At 37.3% G+C, this 21,743-nt stretch overlaps 1 protein-coding gene and 1 long non-coding RNA gene across 2 annotated transcripts in view; one reads left to right on the top strand and one right to left on the bottom strand.

Moving 5' to 3' along the window:
- The first annotated feature begins 3,457 nt into the window (after positions 1-3,457).
- Positions 3,458-12,385, top strand: LOC135730341 (leucine-rich repeat transmembrane neuronal protein 4). Its single transcript, XM_065248227.2, has 2 exons — positions 3,458-4,100; positions 10,801-12,385. The coding sequence occupies exons 1-2, from the start codon at positions 4,097-4,099 to the stop codon at positions 12,345-12,347; spliced, it is 1,551 nt and encodes a 516-aa protein (XP_065104299.1). The 5' UTR covers positions 3,458-4,096; the 3' UTR covers positions 12,348-12,385.
- The window catches only part of LOC135730343 (uncharacterized), a 72,248-nt gene continuing 57,923 nt past the window's right edge, over positions 7,419-21,743 (bottom strand). The window contains exons 2-4 of the long non-coding RNA XR_010525952.2: positions 8,753-8,913; positions 7,948-8,054; positions 7,419-7,869 (exon numbers count right to left, since the gene is read on the bottom strand). This is a non-coding gene — a long non-coding RNA (uncharacterized lncRNA). The remainder of the gene's footprint in view (positions 7,870-7,947; positions 8,055-8,752; positions 8,914-21,743) is intronic.

The raw sequence follows: 21,743 nt of genomic DNA, 5'->3' as shown, positions 1-21,743 counted from the left end.
TTTCACAGACAGGGCTTAAACCTAGTCCTAGACTAAGACAGATGTTTGAGCTGTCTCAACTGAAAATAACTTGCACATACAGATCTTAAAAGTGCCATTAATTTGTTTGCACACCGGTAATGTCTTTTTCTAAGGCATGTTTATTAAAGATGCTTAAACATTTTCATTTAACTAAGGCCTAGTCCTAGCTTTAGCTAAGCCCTGTCTGTGAATCCAGGCCATTGTGTTTTTCTCTTGAATAACATGCACTGTTAAAACATCAAGATTTAATATTGGTTTTCATTTGCTTTTATGCATCCTTGCAGTGTGTCCAAGTCTGCATCACAATAGAGATCGGCCTTTATGCACAAACAACACAAACAATCTACTTCATAGATGCATGAACCTGCTGTTGTCTTATTGTCCTTGATCATCTGTTTTCACAATAGCAACAGACAGCTTTCCCCACACGGCTGGAGAGTGACAGAATGGATCGGTGCTTCCCAGCTGTATTGTCAGAAACCAACTGCAGCGTATTACAGATATGAGCTCGAGTGTCCATTATCTCTAATTAGACGGACTGTACGGACCAGATAGAGGAAGCCAATTTGGAAATAATGTTGTTGACCCTTATATTAGGACGTCGTATGCTCTTCGAACTTGTGTTTATTTATGTGCTCACTCATAAAGGTGGGTGGGATGCTGTAAAATTAAAGCCTACAAACAGTTTTGGACTGCTTATGTAAAGCAAACCAATAAACACTCCAGGGAACTATTATAGTAGATGCTGTTTCAGTATCACTTGAATTTTATTTCGCTTTGTTGTTTTAATAATGTATGATTGTTGGATATCTATTTTGTACTTTACACCTGGGCAATAAGTGGGAATCGAGACCATCTGCACAGTTTTGCTGATGTTGTTGCTTTAGTGTTTGTTTGGAAATAGTTTTCATCTGTTTAAACTGATGCATCCCTGTATAAACAGCACAAAGCTAGTGTCAATCTAAAATTACTGATCCAATCAAATCAGACAAATACTGTAACATATATTTTGTCATCAAGCCTGCATGTGCATCATACTTTCGAAATTTATAAAGCTTTCCCCGAAACCGGCCCCTACCTTCTTTAGTGCACTATATTCGGTGTTGGCCATTTACAATTTCAATCCCTAGATTCATTTAATCTTTTTACCCAGAATGCACTCTGATTTTGAGTGTACATTGGACTTACAGAAAACCTCCAAGAAAATATTGTATGATTATAATGATTAAAATATAATGTATGATTATGTGATTATAAAATTGCAGGTATATTTGGTGTCCAAAGGCATTATTATTCTGCATTTTTCAAATGGTTACAGGCCATAACAACATTATAATTTCGGTACAAGTTATACACCAATCAGCCATAACATTATGACCACCTGTTTATTATTGAGTAGGTCCCCCTTTTGCCAACAAAACAGCCCTGACCCGTCGAGGCATGGACTCCTATCAAAACCAGCATTCACTTTTCAGCAATTTCAGCTACAGTAGCTTGACCATTGCATCGGACCACACAGGCCAGCCTTCCCAAAATTTGCTAGACGACTAGCATCTCCAAAACAAGTTCTTGTGGGGTGTTCCCGGTCTGCAGTGGTCAGTACCTATCAAAAGTGGTCCAAGGAAGAAAAATCGGTGAACCAGCAACAGTGTCATGGGCGGCCAAGGCTCACGGCTGGCCCGTGTGGTCCGATCCAACAGACGATCTACTCAAAACATACACAACAAGCTGCTGCTTCTTCGTTTGTGGGTTTACTGGCCAACCTGCTTCTTCTTTGGCTGTTTCATTGCTCACACGTGTGGATACCGCCTACTGGCAGTCTGCATATATAATTGCACGTTGACACAGAAGACGACGCAGAAGTATATGAAAAGCGACGCGGTAGGCCAGGGGTCTCCAACATGGTGCACGTGCCCAGGTGCCCACCAAAGCACATTCTATTAAGAGTCTCAATTGTAATATTTATTATATTTGTTATATTAGCTCAGCTTGGTTTATGCATGTTAACATTTTAAACAATACTAAAACAATCAACAAGTAAAATAAAATAAAACCAACAGGTAAAATAAGTTTTGAGTAGACTATATCAAAAAGTAGCCCTCCAGATTGTTTTATCCATTGTGGTAGCCCTTGTTCACAAAAAGGTTGGAGACATACGCAAAACTATAATCTATTTTCAGCTATATAAGACACTTTTTACAGAAAATATAATATTTTGTTATGGCCTTTAACATCTTGTGTAAGAAATATTTGTAAATGTACCAGTTGCATAAAGCAAAAAAAAAAATAGAAAATTGGACACCAAATGTACCTGCAAAAATATAATCACTCATATACACTTTTGTTTGTTCTTTACTATTATTTTATACTTAAAAAACGATTAAATAAATATTTTTTATTTTTTTACATAATAAATAAATATACTAGCTGTTTGTTGTCTTTATTATCAACATATACATAATGAACTTACAACCTATAAAGCCACACAGAAGTTAATACAGGACATTGTGATATGTTTATTATGAAAATGTCCTCAGCGCTCTCTGACGCATGGTATTAACGTCATTGTCTGAAAGCGCGCACTCAATTTCGTTCCAATCTTCCCTATATAGTGGACTCAAGTGTTATTTGCTGTATAGAGAATAGTGAAGTGAGCGGTTTTGGACACTGCAGTGCGCTAAGGCCACGAGAGTCGCTTTTCGTGACACACTGACAATCCCACAATCCACCTAGAGACGAACTGTTTCCGTAGAAATGAATAGAAAACGCATTTTAACTTGCAGACTGGCATGATTTGACAAAACACGCTGTAAAAGTGTTACCGCCTTTCGCTACTTACTTTCGTAAACATGGAGAGTAAATGCGCGCCAGCTTTGCGCTTTTCGACAGCTCTCCATTGGCACCACGAAAAGTAGTAGAGGTAATCTTAATTTTGATCTGTTTTGTAATTTAAAACAATTTTTTGGTTGAAAGAGAGAATAGTTGATTCTGTCAACAATTTAGCTTGGAAAATATTCTCGTATTATGTTAAAATTTCAAATTTAATGCAGTGGTTTTTACATTTTCTTAAGTGTAGCTTGCTTATTAAATATAAGATTTACATTAGAGATATTATTTCTTAGCATATGCAATAAGCAGTCTTATTGAAGGATTTGAAAGAAGCATTAGGCTACAAATAAATGCCGCACCAATGAGGTTAACTCTACATTTACGCATCTAACAGTTAACAATCAGAAAGCATAATTATTCACGTTTTACCCGGTAACTGCAATTACTCTATATTCATTATGTCGTCATTTCAAAGAAGCCTTCATAAATGCTTATTCTTACTGCTTACTGGCACTGATCTGAATGCATACCGCTACTTTCTCACCAGAAGAGGGCAATCCGATGCATCTCACTTGTAAAAGAAGATTTGGCAATAGTGTGACTGCACCAGTGCGCAGTGCAAACACGCATACACACACTAGCTCCTCTTTAAACCCTTTTTTTTTGTGACAGATGTGCGAAGAAAGAATAGCAAGCTAATTGTGGCTTACAGTACAGTGCGTCAGACAACACAATACCTGAGCTTCTCAGAGATCAGCAGATATCTGGAATACATAACTCATTCTGCGCGCAGCTTTCCGTCTAAGCCTCCAGGACATAAAAATATTTTTTTTGCCATTCCATAGTTGGCTTTTTTTGCTGCGCACCGTGACGAATATCCTATGGAGCGCTTTTGCGCAAATCTCTCCAAACTTTCCAACCACGCGGAGGCTATTTTACTGTGAAGGATTTAAGTGATGCACGCGGAAATGTTCATCTTCGGACATTCTCACTAAGCAAATGTCCTTTTTTGCTGGGAAGAGCCCTTGCACTGCTGGTTTTCACTTGGACATGTTGCTGCTTAATGGCGCAACTGCGGGATTGAAATAACGGTACTGTTGCAGGAGTTTTTCCCAACATTACCAACATCTCTTGCACCGCGCAGGTTTGGACAGGTTTTCTTTTCGTTTAAAGACGGTGACATGCGGGATCGGAAATCACTCATCGGAGGACTGTAAACCCTGCTGGAAATCAGAGTTACGCGGAGATGGGTATGTTTGCATTTGTGAATTCAACTTAGTTAATATATTTATTAATCGACATACATTTTCAGTGGTATTTTTGCTGTTTTGATACACTTGGCAGGTGATATCAGCTCTATCAGAGATCCCAAAACCCTGTGGCGCGCTTCTTGAGACGCGCGACCCTTTCTTAACATAACATTGCTGTAAGAAATGTTTCAAATGAAAGTGTGTTTGAATGTGTTTAATGGAAAAGAACGAAGCATCTAAAGCTGTCCTTGGTGTTTGCGCGACAACTTTCAACATGCACACCCGTGCATACATCATACAGAAGATGAATTTACAAAATAATAATGCAGTTTATGGTTGTGCATGTATTGTATGATCAACAGGCTGATTCTGTGTTGTTTTGCTGTCCTGATTCTTCTGTTGAAAACGGTTCTGAACTCGCATCGGTTGTTATACAGTGCTGCCTTAGATGTGCCCTTGTGCATAAGAGCATCCGACACAGTAAATGCAATGCTGATTATAGTAATACAACACTTCATGTATATAGTTATGTGTAAGACATGCATTATGTGAAGGACATGCGGGGGTTAATGTCAGTTCTGGCATTCTTTAAAGATAGAGAGAGAGAAAAAACTGGACTTTGATTGATGTTTTGATGCAGATGATCTCACAAAAGTAAAAAGCTGTGATTTACTCACAGTAAACGTTAATTCTATGCTGAGAAATATGCTGAAATTCATATTGTTTGGAGTGCAGAGGTCGTATGTATTGTTTTTACCTGGTGCATGCATTGCTTGCTATTTAAATTTGAGGAATTTTAGCCTATAAGACTTAAGAGAGGTGGTCAAGTTGTCCTGTCATAAATAATTATAAACAGATCTTAAACAATACCCCCATTCAATTTTTATCAATGGCCACCCTGCTTACTGTAGTGTACATGCAAAGCCATTCATAAGAAGGCTCAATGAAATGAAATTCTGGTCAAATGCATACTTTGAAATGCCTCAAGCAAATAAGGAATTGTGCAATAGAGATAAGCCCAAACCAATATGACATTTGAACCAAACGGTTCATTTTATTATAACGGCTTGATGTCTTAGTGTCCTGATATACTGTAGGCTGCTTTCTGAGCAGATGATGTAGGTGGATGTTCTCTCTCGTGCCTCACAGGTGTGCTGTTTGCTTAGCGCAGTCAGATCTCATCCCATACCTAAAGCTGAGATTTTAAAACTAGTCCCTTCTCATGAATTTGGCTAAAGATAAAGCAACTTAAGATGAAATGAGAATGATTGATTAAATCTCAATTTTGCATATTTGAGTCTTTACTGTAAAATCAACAGGATCATTGGCGGATTAGCATTTATGAATTTTCTGGTGCAATCTTTACCCAAATTAACCTGTCATTTTGCTTGTTTTATTGCCATGTCTGTGGTGTCTGCTTGGGTATAATAGCACAGCATGAAGAACGAGTGCTTACTGTAACATTCCCATTACACTACAGAAGGGATAAGAGCCAAAACGAATCCCTCCCATCCTCTTTATCTACCTGTCTTATGTCATGGGTATGGCAGCAGATGAAAGACATCTGGACATATGAAGTGTCCCCTTATTAAATGCCTCGGAGCTTTCCCATGAAATAAAGTGGAGAGGCTGTCAAAACAGATAAATGTTGAGGGACGTCGTGGTCAGGGAATGAGAAATGGACAGGAAAGGAAGTTGCTCCGGTTTGATTGCTTAAACTGTGAAGATGGTATTTCGGATGTGACCCGGGCTGTCGGGGGAAATTAAAATGTGGGTAATGGAAATATCATTTGGTTTGATGGGAGGTGGAATACCAAAAACTTGAGATGAGAAATCCCTTTTGTGACTTCTGCTTCTGTTTGAATGAGATGGGATTGCGCCAGAGTAGTTCAATTTTCTGTCGGATTATCTTCGTGTGAGATTAGCACTGCTGTTTTGGGATTAAGCTTTTCCTGCTCACTCAGAAACAAATCACAGATGGGATTAGGTTTGAAAAGTTGGCCAGCGTTACACTGATACAGTATTTTCGCAAGGCTCTGCGTTTAGTTTATTGTGTTAAACAAAGAAAATTTCATGAGGACGTACATAACGCAGCGAACACAAAGTTCCAATATATCTACTCAAGAGGATAACCGTGTTGCTCAGATATTGCACTTTCATAGCTTGCACTCTTTAAAAATAAAGATGCATAGGAGGTTTTCACAGCGGTGCCATAGAAGAACCATTTTTGGTAAAGATCTCAACCTGACATCTTTTCATTAATGGCCAAATTACAAGGCAAACTTGAACACAGTTTAAGACATTGTTGAGATCTCCATTGAAGCTCAAAAGGAGACGAGTGAAATTACTAGGATGTTTTTTGTTAAGGATACGAGTCTGAAACGCTGAAGTCTTCGGTTGCTCTCCATTTAATTTCATTCCACTCTAGGAGAAACAATTAAGATATGAAATGGATCTCATTTAGATTTTTCCCGATAGGTATCCAGTTAGTGTGATTGCTTCTACCACAGGAAAAGTTTTGAAGCAACTGTGGTTTTGAGGTCAGGATGTGGGTGTGTTTTAATGCTGGTAACATGATGAATGAGTTTTACGATCAAGGGCTGGTTTACACGCGCTATTTGACTGCATCTCGGCTAGCATCCTTTATCATGATAAATTGAAAGCAGGTAGCATGAGAAGGCCAGGAGCCATTATGCTTTATGCATATAGACGGAGAAGAACAAATAAAATGGGAGGTTTATGCTCACTAAAAACAGTTGGGTTAAAAATAACCCAATAAATAACCCAATGGTGGGTTACTATAGCACCGACCCATTGTTGGGTTATTTTAACCCAATGCATTGGGTAGAAAGTTTTACCCAATTAGTTGGGTTATGAAATAACCAATTTGTTGGGTTATTTTTGCAATGCTGTTTTAACCCCATTATTATTATTGTTATTATTATTATTATTTATTACTATTATTTGCTTTATAAATAAATAATTAAAAACTTACAAATACATTTATAATGCTTTAATTTCATTTAGTCATTTGCACCTGCATTTAAATGTATAAAAACATACATGTAAAGAAGCATAAATACATACACACATACATAAATATATACATACATAAATAAACAAAAACATAAGAACAAAACAAATCTACTCAATCTTATCCAACTAAAAACTGCTTAAAAGCATAGTTCACACATTTTGTCATCATTTTCTCCCTCTCATGTTGTTATAAACCTGTATATAAGTCTTTACTTTGATAACCACAAAGGTATATTTCAAAGAATGTTTAAAAAATAAAACTGATCATGAGCCCCATTCATTTTCATAGTATTCTTTTTTCCTACTATGACAGTCAATGGGGCTCATGATCTGTTTGGTTTCAAACATTACTCAAAATATCTTCCTTTGTGGTCATCAGAACAAAAAAATGTGTACAGGTTTGTAACGACAGGAGAGGAAGAAAATTATGACAATTTTCATTTTTGGGGGAACTGTCCCTTTAAGCAGGTGACAGTGTGTTCAGGAAACATCACATGGTACAAAATGTATTGTGTGTTACAGAAACTACTTAACAGTAGTGAAAGGCTTGGGATACTCTGTATAAAATGTAAAAAAAAAAAATTAAAGCACATGTCAACTGCTGGTCTTGCTCCAGGGCCATGCCTCCCCACGATAACAAAGGCTTGTGATTAGTCGAATTCATCCCATAGGAGGACATGGGGTCTTCGTCATACCTCCTCCTCCAAATACTGAATTATGTTTGTTTTCTGACCTGAAGACAGAATTTTCACAATGTAAATATGCACACATAAACAGGTTAAAAAAAACAAGTGTCATAAATGATACTTACAGGTTGCAAATTAATAAATGTTTGCTTTGCCTCTTGGTACTGTAGGAAGGCTGAATCATCTTGCTGGCCATTTTGTAAGGTTTTTAATGCAACATCTCCAAGAATGTCTACATTTAAAGAAAAGAATAATTAATTAAATCTCAAAGCAAACACATCTGGCACGCTGAATAAATACTCTACTTTGACAGTAGATGGCGCTGAATTGCAAATTCAACCGTTACCGGGGTTACAGTATACAGTAGTAGACGTGCAGCGCTTTATCAGGGATTATACTGAAGTAAGAGGACAATAAAATGCCATCGAGTCATTTCTTAAGACATTTACATTCAGAATCACATTTATATTACAGCTCTGTGTCTATAACACAGACCGCCAAAATAAAATATTTGGAGCAAAAAGCAGCCGGTTGCATCCCTTACAAAAGTTAAACAACGGTTTTTACTACACTTTAAACAAAACAACATTGTCTGTTACAGAAAGCATGGTTAAAGCAATATGACAATCAATACGCCATGAAACTAATGTTATACTACTAAAAGAAGAAATGGTCATTTTTGTAAGGGACCATGTTGGTGCTGTTTAGTATTAAAATAAATTGCAATGTCTCTCTACGTTTATGATTGCTTAAAAACGCGTTTGGCATCGATAACAGTTAATGAATGGAACAGGTGTAACGGACAAAAACTAGACAACAGCGTTTTTGTACACTTATTTAAACGTGACTGATAGTTTACTGTGTGTTAGAGCTTAAGACACTTTGTAGCAAAATAAAACATTACACAGAGATATATATTTTAAAACGTACCTCTCGTGTCTGTCCGCACTCAGCAGTGGCACCGGTCAACCGTTGAAATTCAAAATGCGTGACGTGAGCCCGATTTTAACCCAACTCTCTGGGTTGTTATGGAAATAACCCAATACAAGCTAGGAATAACCCAACAGAACAACCCAATACGTTTAACCCACCTATTGGGTAAAACAAATAACCCAACGGTTTTTAGAGTGTGGGTTTGCTGGTCTTGTACGTAAAGCATGAGAGTGACCATATAGTCACAGAGTTAATTAAAACTTTGAGAATTTGCATACAAACCCTTTTGGGGTGTGCAGCTGTGTCCTTGCACACCTTTGCATAACTTTGGTGATCTTGCCTAAGGTTCTGTGTAGTTGCTGTTGCAGAGAACAAATTGATTAACCCACCCCTCTTCTTCTAATTAGACGGCCATGGTCCTCCCAAGTGATTTACCAGATGAATTTAAAGGCTGAAATTCTTACACTGGGCAAAATGAAAAACAAAGTTATTTTCAAGAAACACTCTAAACATTTTTGGTTAATTGAATCACACTCTAAAGTTATTTTAAAACCATGTTGGGTAAATATTGGACAGAAAACACTGCTTGACTCAAAATTGACCCAATGCTGGGTTGGTTTAACTCAACTGCTGGGTTATTATTACCATGGGGTAATTTTTAACCTAACATGTGTTCTGTCCAGTATTTACCCATTGTGGGTTTAAAATGACCCAAGCATTTTCAATGTGCAATGGTTGGGTGAATATTGGACATAACCAACCGTTGGGTTATATGTAAACCAATGCTGAGTAGTTGTTACCCAACCATGGGTTGAAACACCCCAGCATTTGGGTTGAAACAACCTGACTTAAGTTTATTTATCAAACAGATCTAGGACTTTGTTTCTCAACATTTGAAAATAATTCAAAGTCAATTTACAAAGCTGAAGCGATTGTGCTGCAAATAACAACTTGTTCTGCCTACGTTGTGTCTCCAAGACTATTAGATTAGCTGGATTTATTCAATTGACCTACACGAAACGTTTAGATTAGATCTAGAGGCCAGTAAACAGTAGTTGGGACGGATGATTTAAACGCATTTCTGCTCAATGCTGCACTCACCATTGTAGATTTATATAATTACTGTAATATTTACTCAATAGTTATAATATGATTAAAGGTTCAGACCCTTTGTCTTTGGTCCGGTCACTCAAGATAAACCAATAATTTCCTGTTTTGAAGCTCTTATCAACTCTGGCACCCTTTTCCGCCCCATTTCTGCCTAAGCCGAGGAAGATGGCCCAATAGATATTGAAGAAGATTTTCGTGTGATTTTGAGGCTGTCTTCTTCCTTTAAAGAACAAAACAACTGCATAAAAATGCAAGAATCACATCATATTCTCTTATTTGTTTTGTTGTGCCATTGTTGTATTTTTCTTTTGCAGGGTGATTGCATTTTCTTTATGTATTGTTGATAACTTGAGTGTGTTATGTTGGGAGCTTTTTCCACACATTTTTTTTGTGAATAAACTTTTAGGGACTGTTAATCATAAACTTTGTTTATTTCACAAACCTTGGCGCGGCGTGAGAATATTTTTAACAGCCTTATTTGAATAAAGTTTCTGTTGTCTGTACAGCTTTATTGGTTGCTTCAAGGTAAAGGTGTATATTTGCTTTCATTTTAATTAAAGCACATGAACTCATTAAACAGGAAAAATTAATTGACATTAACGTTTTTTTTTTAAGAATGCGGCTGTAGTCGAGCAATTTGCATAGTAATCACATTATTTCAAAATGAAGAGGAGGAAAATAAAATTTTGACTCGGAGCCACACTAATAAAGTTCATACTTCCCACCTGCATATAAGATACAGTAAAGTAAACAATGACTGTGTAATTTGATAGCTTACTTCATTAAAACAGTATAACGGGACAAATAAGGTATTAACTAAAACATATTCAAAAACAAAGCTAAAGTATTTTCAGTGTTTGACTTAATACAAAATGCATTTTAGTACATTTTGTAAGATGGGCATTGACCAAATAATTTTTCTTGTGTTTGTGCAGGATCCCTGGTGAGATCCCGCTGGCTTATGATCCCACTGCTTGTGCAAGCCTGGCTGTTGGCTTCCCAAGGCAGAGTCCGAGAGAAACCGTGTCCTCGAAGCTGCCGGTGTGATGGCAAAATAGTCTATTGCGAGTCGAATGCCTTTCGCGATGTGCCAAAGAATGTTTCGGTGGGATGCCAGGGCCTCTCTCTGCGTTACAACAGCTTGGCGAATCTTAGGCCTGGTCAGTTTGCCAGCCTCAGTCAGTTGGTTTGGCTGTACTTGGACCATAACTACATCAACATGGTAGACAGACAAGCATTTCAGGGCGTTCGAAGACTGAAGGAATTGATCCTCAGCTCTAACAAGATTACGCACTTGGAAAACAGCACGTTTCATTCGATTCCCAACTTGCGCAATCTGGACCTCTCCTACAACAAACTGCAAGTCCTGCAACCTAATCAGTTTCAAGGCTTACGCAAACTGTTGAGTCTTCACATTAGATCGAATTCCCTCAAGACGGTTCCCATGCGCGTGTTTCAGGATTGTCGAAACCTAGAGTTTCTCGATTTGGGTTACAATCGACTGAGGAGTCTTACCCGTAACGCGTTTGCGGGACTCCTCAAACTGACCGAGTTACACTTGGAGCACAACCAATTCTCAAAGATCAATTTTTCTCATTTCCCACGGCTTAACAATCTCCGGGCTTTGTATCTGCAGTGGAATCGAGTAAAGTCAATAACGCAGGGAATTACATGGACCTGGACCTCATTGCAAAAGCTGGATCTCTCTGGGAATGACCTGCAAGTGTTGGATGCCAGCATTTTCCAGTGTCTGCCCAATTTGCAGACTCTTAATCTAGACTCCAATAAGCTAAGTAACGTGTCCCAGGGGGCCATAGGGGCTTGGATCTCTCTCACTACGATCAGTCTTGCAGGTAATATTTGGGAATGCAGTCCCAGCTTATGTCCCCTTGTGGCATGGCTGAGGAACTTTAAGGGAAACAAGGAGACCACCATGATTTGTGCTGGACCAAAGGAAGTTCAGGGCGAGAAAGTGATCGAGGCTGTTGAAACCTATGGATTCTGTAAAACGACCCCCACTCCTTACCTTCCGTTGTTCTCCACTGTAAACTCTAAGTCCAAAACCGGACGTCTGCCCCTGCCCACCATGTTCAAAGCGAACGAGAAGATAGCACGCAACAATCCCGCCGCTCCTTCCCCAACGGTCGCATCCCCGCCTGCCCCTGAGCACGACTTTGAGCATGTTTCTTTTCACAAGATAATAGCCGGCAGCGTCGCCCTTTTCCTATCCGTGGCCATGATCTTGCTAGTGATCTACGTCTCCTGGAAGCGTTACCCCAGCAGCATGAAGCAACTGCAGCAGCATTCCATGGTGAGAAAACGCCGGAAAAAGGCACGAGAGACGGAGCGGACCCTCAGCTCTCCGCTACAGGAATATTATGTGGACTACAAACCCACAAACTCTGAGACCATGGACGTACTGGTCAATGGGACAGGACCCTGTACCTACACCATCTCCGGCTCCCGAGAATGTGAGGTATGATCCGTCGCCCTCTAAAATCCATTACCACTGCAGGGAACAAGAGGTAAATGTCCAGTCGATGTGAGGCAAATTGTGTTGTCCCCCCGCTAGCTGTTCCCCTCCAATGGGTAGGAAACATGGGTCAGTGCATGGCAACTTGAGTTTTGAGACTTTTTAAGCAAAGTTTTGTAAACCTTTTACCTCAGGTATAGTAATATAAACGTTTCTAAACGTTTCTAAGCTTTGGTGATTGATTGGCTGACAAAGAGCGTGAATTTTCCATTACTGGATACTGAAGTCTCTATGCATTGGTCTTTTCCTATCCTGTGTGTGTTTTTGCATCAGTACCAACATGCAGGCCCATAAACGCTGAGTCACATGAATTGGGATAAAATGTTTGTGTAAAGGAAAAAAGGCAGTAATGAAATGCAAGATCTAATATATTGGTGCGGTTCCAAGATAAATATTTGACTCATTTGAGATTCAAGGTAGCATTGACCGGATTATCGAAGGGTCAGAGAGTTTTTTAGAAGTATCATGCACTTTATCAGATAAATTACCATTTCAGGATGTAATTAAAGACACACATGACTGATCCTTGAGAGTCATCTTGCCACATGGCTGCTCCTGATGTGCAAGGATCTTGTAAATGATGGGATGCAGCTGGAATGTGTCATAGGTTCTCTGTATGAACTCTTGAATGATACAGGTCAGAGATGTAATGAAGCTTGCGAAAATGCTTGTGGTGAACGTTGTGGAGATGAGGTATACAATGCAAATGATTCTTTCAACAGAATAGCAAAAGGAAAGACAATCTTCATTGTAGAAATATATCCGGTGCGTGTACATCCAATTTTTTTGTTACATTTTCTCTAAAGGTCATATTGAGTACCATCTCCATTTTGAATTCTTTCGCATTGTTTGCAATTGAAGACGTGCGCATGAGCTTTGCTGGAGATCACGTCATAATTTCTGCTTTATTGATTCAGTGGATTGTAGGTACATTTATATTGTTGGCCACTGTATTTCCATTTAAATAATGAGACCAGAGGGATGCATCTGATTTCACAGCTCTTTCTAGTCGGCTTTGCAGGAAATTATTATGAAATGTCACGTGAACCTGAAATAATTATTGGGGTGAATTAATGAAATTAACGAATAGATGTAATTCACAAGTGTTGGACTAAGAGGCTTAGAGATTTATTCAGAAGTGCTATGGTGATTGTCTTTGCTTTCACAGCAGTGATCTCAAATATTGGATGTCGTAGTTTTGCTGTCCCGCTTGTGTATTTGTGCCATGCTGATCCATTTGCTTTACAGTACAGTATTTTTGTTGTCGACATCCATTATGTCCATTGCCCCCTTTGTTGCCCCTGGTGATGTGTTTTTCCTCTTTGGATGATTGTACTGTAAAAACATTTGTTTACGTGTGAAAATGAACCCTGTGTTTTAGCTTTGCATATTTACAAGATACAAGTAACCCTTATGGTAGATATATATATATATATATATATATATATATATATATATATATATATATATATATATATATATGGGGTGATTTTGTATGAGATGAACCATCAGACCTCTTGCAAGCCACTGGTACTTCTAGTTGCTATGTAACCAGGATTGAAATCATATTTTATGTGCCGTATTGAATCATCTATATTACGCTCAAACACGGATGCATAATTATTCATAATTGTAGTTTTTACTGTAATGTTGTTTACAGTTTGGTAGCAGGTCTGAAACCTTTTGCTGTCTTTATTATTAGTATACGCATAATTGATATAACTATCATTTGCATTTCACAAATGATTTACAGTTGCCAGATCTGTAACCACTAAAAACATTGTGAGGGATGCGTCCATAATAGAGTTCTGCTACATGACCAAAACAAAAGGTTTTGGCCTGGTTATGCTTTTGTCAGTTTTCCGTTTTTTTAACTTGGGAATCTGGTTTGTAATTATTGAAGCTATAAATGATAGGCATGTCAAAGTAAATGTGCTGAATTAAAATTACTTTGAAAAATTAGATGAAAACATGAAATGAACATTATTACAGTTATTGCATTTACATGATTTGGCGCTATATCTATTTGAATATGTTATGTTTATGATTTTTCAAGGCCTTAACAAAGAGCGACAGGAATGTATGAAATGTATATAATTATTGCAGATTTGACCACAAAAACAGTCAAGGGTCAATTTGTTTAAATTGAGATTTATGTATAATCTATAAATAATGTAAATAATAGTTTTTTATTGATTTATGATTTGTTAGGATAGGACAATATTTGGCAGATATATCACTATGCAAAAATCTAAATCACCTTTAAAGTTGTCAAAAAAAAAAGGAAAAAAAGTCATTAGCAATAAAGTTGTCAAAAAAGTCATTAGCAATACATATTACTTATAATAAAAAAAATATATATATTTACCACAGATTTAGAAAAATCGATAAATCGATTTTGACCCATACAGTTTTGTTACAAATTTAACTGTGCTACTTAAGATTGGTGGTCACATTTAGTGCTTGATTTTTTTCTGCCTGTTGTTGTTCAGTTTAAGAAAAAACTGGTAACACTTCACAATACAGGTGTATTTGTGAATGCATTAGCTAACATGAACAATACTACAGCATTTAATCTTAGTTCATGTTATTTTCAGCGTACTAAAACAAATTTAAAATCAATAAAATCAAATCCGTTTGTATTTGTTAACTTTAGTTAATGCACAATGCACAACATAAACAATTGTATTTGCATTAACTAACGTTAATTAAGATTATTAAATGCTAAAAAACTATATTGCTTATTAGTTCATGCATTAACTAATGTTAACAAATGCAACCTTACTGTAAAGTGTTACTGGAGCCGGTGAGATTCATAATGTCTGTGGTCCACTCGAAGGAAAAATTAGAGATTTATTTCAGGTTTAACTCGGGTTCAAGTTATACGGTTTCACTACAAGCTATGATTGGATTTAAAGGGATAGTTCACCCAAAAATAAAAATTCGGTCATCATTTACTGACCTTCATGTGGTTACAAACCTGTTTATTTTTTTCTGGTGAACGCGAAGGAAGATACACTGAAAAAAACTTCTGGACATTGGTGATTAAATATGATTTCTTAAAATGAAATTAACATTAATAAAAATTTACTTCATTTAAAAACAAAATTTAATCATGTTGAAAATGTAGATCCAAATTTTTTTTTTAAAGAAAAGTAATTTTAAGAAAACTTAATTCAATCATGTGCAACTGGAGATTTTTTCAGTGTATTTGTAAGGAAACAGGAAGCAGATGCACCATTGACTTCCATAGTGGGAAAAAACACAACTATGGAAGTCAGTGGTGCTCAAAATAAATAAATAAATAAAATAAATAAATAAAACATTGCTTAAATATCTTCCTTTGTGTTTTTCTTTTTTTTTTTTTTGCATTTTTTGATGAACTATACTTTTAATGTAATGCAGTGCAGTCATCTATTGTAATTTATTCCGAATATTGTTATAATTTTGCCATAAAATATTTTTAGTGCTATAGAAAAGTTTTTACTCAAGCCGCCTCCTCTCGATTTAATCACACGGTTGCTCTCCTTCACTAGCTTGTGAGTCCCTGACAGCTTTCTGTTGACAAGGCAGAACCGCGGGACGTCCAGGCAGTGGGCCATTACTGAAACCCCTTGATGTTGTGAACAGACAGGCTGGCCATATTTACAGCAGGAAAGACCTTGATTCTATCTCAGAAAATTGGAAGTGTCAAAGAGGGCGATCAGAGACATAAAGCTACTGCTGTCAGAAAGCAATTTTTATCGTACGTCGATAACCTGCGACCTCCCGTGAACGCTGTCATTGGCGTCTCTTGCACACACAGATAGAGGTCCCCGGTATAGGAGGTATACGGTGAGACTGAACGTGATGTGTAACATTTTGCTGATAATATTTTTTGTGTGACTATCTCCTCTATACACTTTGCAATGTTTTGTTTTTATATGGAAAGACTTTTCAGAGGCATACTTGCTGCCTACATCACGTACTGTAGTATGTAGTGATTGATTTGAAACACTGAATAAGAAGCAAATACAAATAGTGACTCATATGCTTTAGATCAATACAATGCCATAAAGAATACACACAGATAGTTGTTGTCTATATAGAAGCTACTGTATAGCTATTGTTTCATCCGGGTCCTATACACACAGAGAGCTAAACAAGATTCACTCCCGCAAATGCCATGATTGACACAGCATTCTGCTGCCTTGCTTTCTGCGTCGCAAGCTTTTGACCAAAGTAATATTACACCAAAAAGACATGTTGTGATATGCCATTCGAACTAAACTTCAAAATGTGATGGAGCTTCGCATAGCGCTGTGTTGCAGTGTTGTCACATCAACGTATTTTTTGGGCTTTACATTTTGAGGCTTATATATTTTCGGCCTTGCCTCATAAAGCGATTAAGTTATTAAATCGGAAAGATAGTCACAATAGTTCGATTTTATTTTTGACGTAACATGTGGATTCATCATGGGTTGTTTTTAGTTTTTTTTGTTTTTTTGCACAAGATCTAGCAACACAAGGAGGTAAATGCTCACATCTTTTTTCATGGGATTTCCTGCATCATGCATAGAAAAGAGACATGCATCACCCTGATAGACATACATTAACAACTAGTTGTTCAGTTCGATTCTGTGAATGCTGTGTAAAATTTCTGTAAATGCGTTTGTAATTATATAAGAGTGTTATGTTTTGCGACAAACCCCAATCTTGGCGTTGTGTGTTGTATGCATTTGTCGTGCGGGGTTGACAGGTACATGCCTTTTTTGTGCTTGCATACCGTTGTGACGATCAACTCTTTTTGGTTTTTTGGCTCATGATGCGATCAAGTTTATGGTGTTATTAAAGTGTGAAGGTTCTGGTCCCAAAGTAACACGTCCACATTTTAGGAATTTAGCTTATTCACCGTATCCCCCAGAGTTAGACAAGTCCATACATACCTTTCTCATCTCCATGCGTGCTGTAACTGTCTGACGCAGCCCCCTGCTAGCTTAGCTTAGCACAAAGACTGGAAGTAAATGGCTCCAGCTAGCAAACTACTCCCAATAAGTGACAAAATAACGCGAACATTTTCCTATTTATGTGTTGTGATTTAGCACAGATTTGATCGTAAATGTGTGTATGCAAAAATCCACGGAAAGTCCATATTTATAAAAACTGTCTTTGATGTGGAAATGTTTTTAGTGCCATGTCATGGTCTGAGCAGATGTACACACTTTGCCTGTCCGATGGCTGCAAGTTTTTGGAAATATAAGCCATTCTTTATATAAGCGCTCTTTTATATGTCTATGACATTAATAAGGCATTTGATTACAAAAAGTAGTCTTTGCCGATGTGTTTAAAGATTTGTACGGAGCACAGCTGTGAAAAGTCACTGCTTAATCATCATTGTGACCAGAGGCGTCATGCCCATTCAAACTGAGGGGGCAGTTGCCCCCTTGGTTTTTTGAGCCTCAAAATCAAAGAAGCGTCCATTAATCTGTTATTTGTCTTTTAATCTGTTTACTATGCATAATATTATTAATTCTGTGCTGCATCCTTGTCACTTTTCGGAGATTTTCGCCGTTTTGATAGTGTTACATTACTTCTGGCGGCAGGCCCCGCATTCAGCGCAGTCGCTGACGTCATCAACGTCTGAGCGCGCTCACAAGCTCTTTGCTGTTGCTGCTGCATTTTGCCAACTGAGGAATTAAAACGTGTAAGAAACGCTCACAACATTTCCAAACCCCAGTACGGTAATGTGCAGTTAACCTCATCTGTGTAGAAACTGTATGGTTTAAAATATGACCGTCTCAAAGTTATATTAGTAGAGATTTCTAGATTCATCTTCTTGGTACAACGCCAAAGTTCGCCAGAGTTCACGGGGACGCGGAATGACACATGTTCACATATGAGGTAAAGTGCAAAAATCCGTTCCTCTAATAATTTTTATCTAAAAAAATTTTGAATCTTTATTACACATTAAACTCAATCACGTGGCTATAGCTTATGTAATTTTCGTTGTTTATAAACTTTATGGATTTAAAATTACATTAATTGTATAGGATTATGCAGTTGTTGTGCAAAATGCATTGACACAATTAAACAAGTCATTAAACAAAGCGTAAATAAACAAAACATGCCGTTCCAGATGTAAATATGATGGAATATGTCATTATTCCGATTGAATAGTATTTGATATGAAAGTTAGTCAACACTTTTATTTTGGAGGTTTTTGTCATGAAGGCAGGAAGGCTCAAAATAGTGCCATGGAAAAGACTGAAAGCTCTTTAATATTTAGTTTGATGTCCGTGTATGCATGATGGGAGAAACAAAACTTTTCTAAGCTTCGAATCAATTGAACGAATTAATTCGAAAATTGATTCAGTTTTTCAAAGCAGTTCGAAACACCACACACGCTGGCGACCCCTGCTGGTCAAAAGAGTGTAAAAGCAGATGTGTCCAAACATTTTACACTTTTTTTTATAAAATAATAGGAAGATTTTTATTCAAATGTTTTAAAAAAATATAAAACTTAATTAAGACATAGTTTAAAGTGTATAATGTGTTTTTAGTTTTATTTGGGGCAAACAAATCATTAAAACTAACTACCCTTTTAATTATGCACATTTTTGTCATAAAATCTGTCTATAAACAAAAAGTAGACAAAATGGTAGTGTTATTAGTCAGATCGGATAAATGTTTTATGAACTTGCATAATAAAACTGACCCGAGTTCACCTAAACATATTACACTGACACTGGTCATTTGTGATCAACTCCCCCTAGTGGTAAACCATTGGATTTTTTAAACGTTTAAAACAGTTATGACGTAATGAAGCCTCGTTTGCTAAAATCACGTGACTTCAACCAGTTTGATACACGCTCCGAACCACTGATTCAAAACAAAAGATTGGTAAATGTTTCGAAGCCTCATGAAGCAGTGCTTCGAAAACGACCATCACTATGTATGCACACATTTCTGTAAGCTGTGCACACTGTGCCCCCTTAAAAAAATTGGTGCATGACGCCCCTGATTGTGACCATGTTTGGCTTTATTCCAAAAACAGAGATATTGTTCAAAGCCAGGGGCTTTGGCAGCATTGTTTTAGTGTATTAAAATGAACAAGAGCTTCCCCACGACTACAAATGTTCTCTTTAGCAGGACAGAACTCTCACAGAGCTCTCTGTCGGGTCAGCTTCTTTTGCTCCAAACGGTGAAGGCTTCGTCCTTCTGTTGGCCCGATTCCCTGTGTTTCTGGCCCGATAAGCAGTGCTTTAACTTTCTCACCCCAAAAGACCCAAACAGTCGAACCCAGCATGGCTCTACTTTATGGATGCACATTGGTTGTTAAATAGAACCACACAGAACCACACCACAGCTTTCTTTCTTTAAATGTCTGTATTTTTGTATTGTATGGTTACATTTGGCTCATGTGAACAAAAAGTTAGTCTTCATCTCTTTAAATATGTCTGTTTACCTGTCTATTAGTATCTGTCTCTCAGTAAACATGTCTGTCTGTGTCTACCCATCTATCAGTATCTTTCTTTATATTTGTCTGTCTGTCTATCTATCTTTGTGTCTGTCTGTCCATATGTCTATCAGGAAGTCTGTCTGTCTGCCTTTTAGCCTTTCTGTCTGTCCGCCCCTCCGTCTATCTGTCTGTCTGTCTGTTTTTCTATCTGTTTGTCCGTCTATCAATCAGTAAATCTTTCAGTTTGCCTGCCTGTCTGTCTACTTTTCTTTCTCTCTCTCTCTCTCTCTCTCTCTCTCTCTCTCTCTCTCTCTCTCTCTCTCTCTCTCTCTCTCTCTCTCTCTCTCTCTCTCTCTCTCTCTCTCTCTGTCTATCTGTCTATCTGTCTATCTGTTTATCTGTCTATCTGTCTGTCACTATCTCTCTATTAGTAAGTCTGTCTGTCTGTGTATATATATCTATCAGTGTCTGTTTGTCTGTTTATCCGTGTATCTGTCTATCAGTAAATATGTTTGCCTGTCAGTATCTCTCTATCAGTCTGTCTATCACTCAGTATCATCTCTCTATCAGTATCTTTCTATCAGTATCTCTCTCTAAAAAATAATAGCTATGTACCTAGTGATAATAGCTACTTAAACAGCAGTTTTAAGCATCTTTTTAGGTGTTTCATGTAAACATTTTTCTAAAAGGTAAGCAGGAACACAATGTTGACATCTTAGATACCCTAAATTCAAAAACAGCGTTGTGCAAAACTGTTTTTTTTTTTAAATTAGACAGTGGTTGACAGTGTTGATATTTCTTACTGAAAAACTAAATTATTTTATTAAGTATGAAGTACTGAGATTATTATATTCTGAACTCATATTTGTGAGTGTTGTGGATTTTCCACTTTTTGGCAGAAGGGCTCCTTGTGTTGGAATGAGTTACTGCCTATGTAGCATTACAGGCGGTCACTTACTTGGCAATCTATTAGCTTTTAAAACCGAAATTTAAAAGAGTAGTTAAATAAAATTAAAGGGAAGAGTTTAGGAATATAATGTAGATTGATGTCTCATGATAACACAGTGCTAAATGAATGTGTCAGCTATAGATGCTCATTAACAAAGATGGGTACATATTAAAATGAGAGTAATAGTAGTTCAGTAGAAAAGGTTGTGCAAAAGTATTTAAATGGATGTGTTGCATTTTACAAAGCTTAAATAGAAAACAGAACAGAAAATTGGCCCCAAGGATACAAAACACAACCTTTAGGCGATATATAGCTTGGGTTGTTAGTGTCTTGGCAAATGAAACATGCTAGTGAAGAATGCCATTGGCTTTCAATTGGACTGGAGAAACAAATTACCGCTGTATCAGAAGCCTTTGTAGTCATTGACCTTGATAATAATACAGAGTTCAGGCTGTTAAAATGCATCTTGAATGCAGTACTGTATGGCGGTCCTGATCTTATTAATCAAGTTGTTGTCAGATTGCTGTAGAAGTGATCTTCAAGAGGACTAGAATTATCCTAATGATCCTAAATTTAGCCCATAATGTGTAAAGTGACGAATTTTTAGTGAGACTTAAAGTTTGTCAGGTAAAAATGTGGAGAGGACCACATTGGATAATGAAAAGTACACTTTTTTGCCGCATTGATTACCATTGGCAAAACCATGATTTTTTGATTTTTTTGCATGATGTTTATTTACGTAATGGTAAAATATACACTTTTTGTTTTTGTTTTTTTAGTCACATCTCCACCATTGGATAATGAAAAGTCCACATGTTTTTTTTTCTGGCGTGTTGATTACCATTTGCAAAACTATAGTTTTACTACAGCAACTATTGTTTTTGTAGCTCAACCATGGTTTTTTGTGGTAACCATGTGTTAATAACCATGCTTTTTTCACTTTTTGGTTTTTAGTCAT

This window comes from Paramisgurnus dabryanus, chromosome 11 (assembly GCF_030506205.2).
Source record: "Paramisgurnus dabryanus chromosome 11, PD_genome_1.1, whole genome shotgun sequence".
Classification (NCBI taxonomy): domain Eukaryota; kingdom Metazoa; phylum Chordata; class Actinopteri; order Cypriniformes; family Cobitidae; genus Paramisgurnus; species Paramisgurnus dabryanus.
Note: the sequence above shows the minus strand (reverse complement) of the source record. Positions and strands in the feature narration are given on the sequence as shown.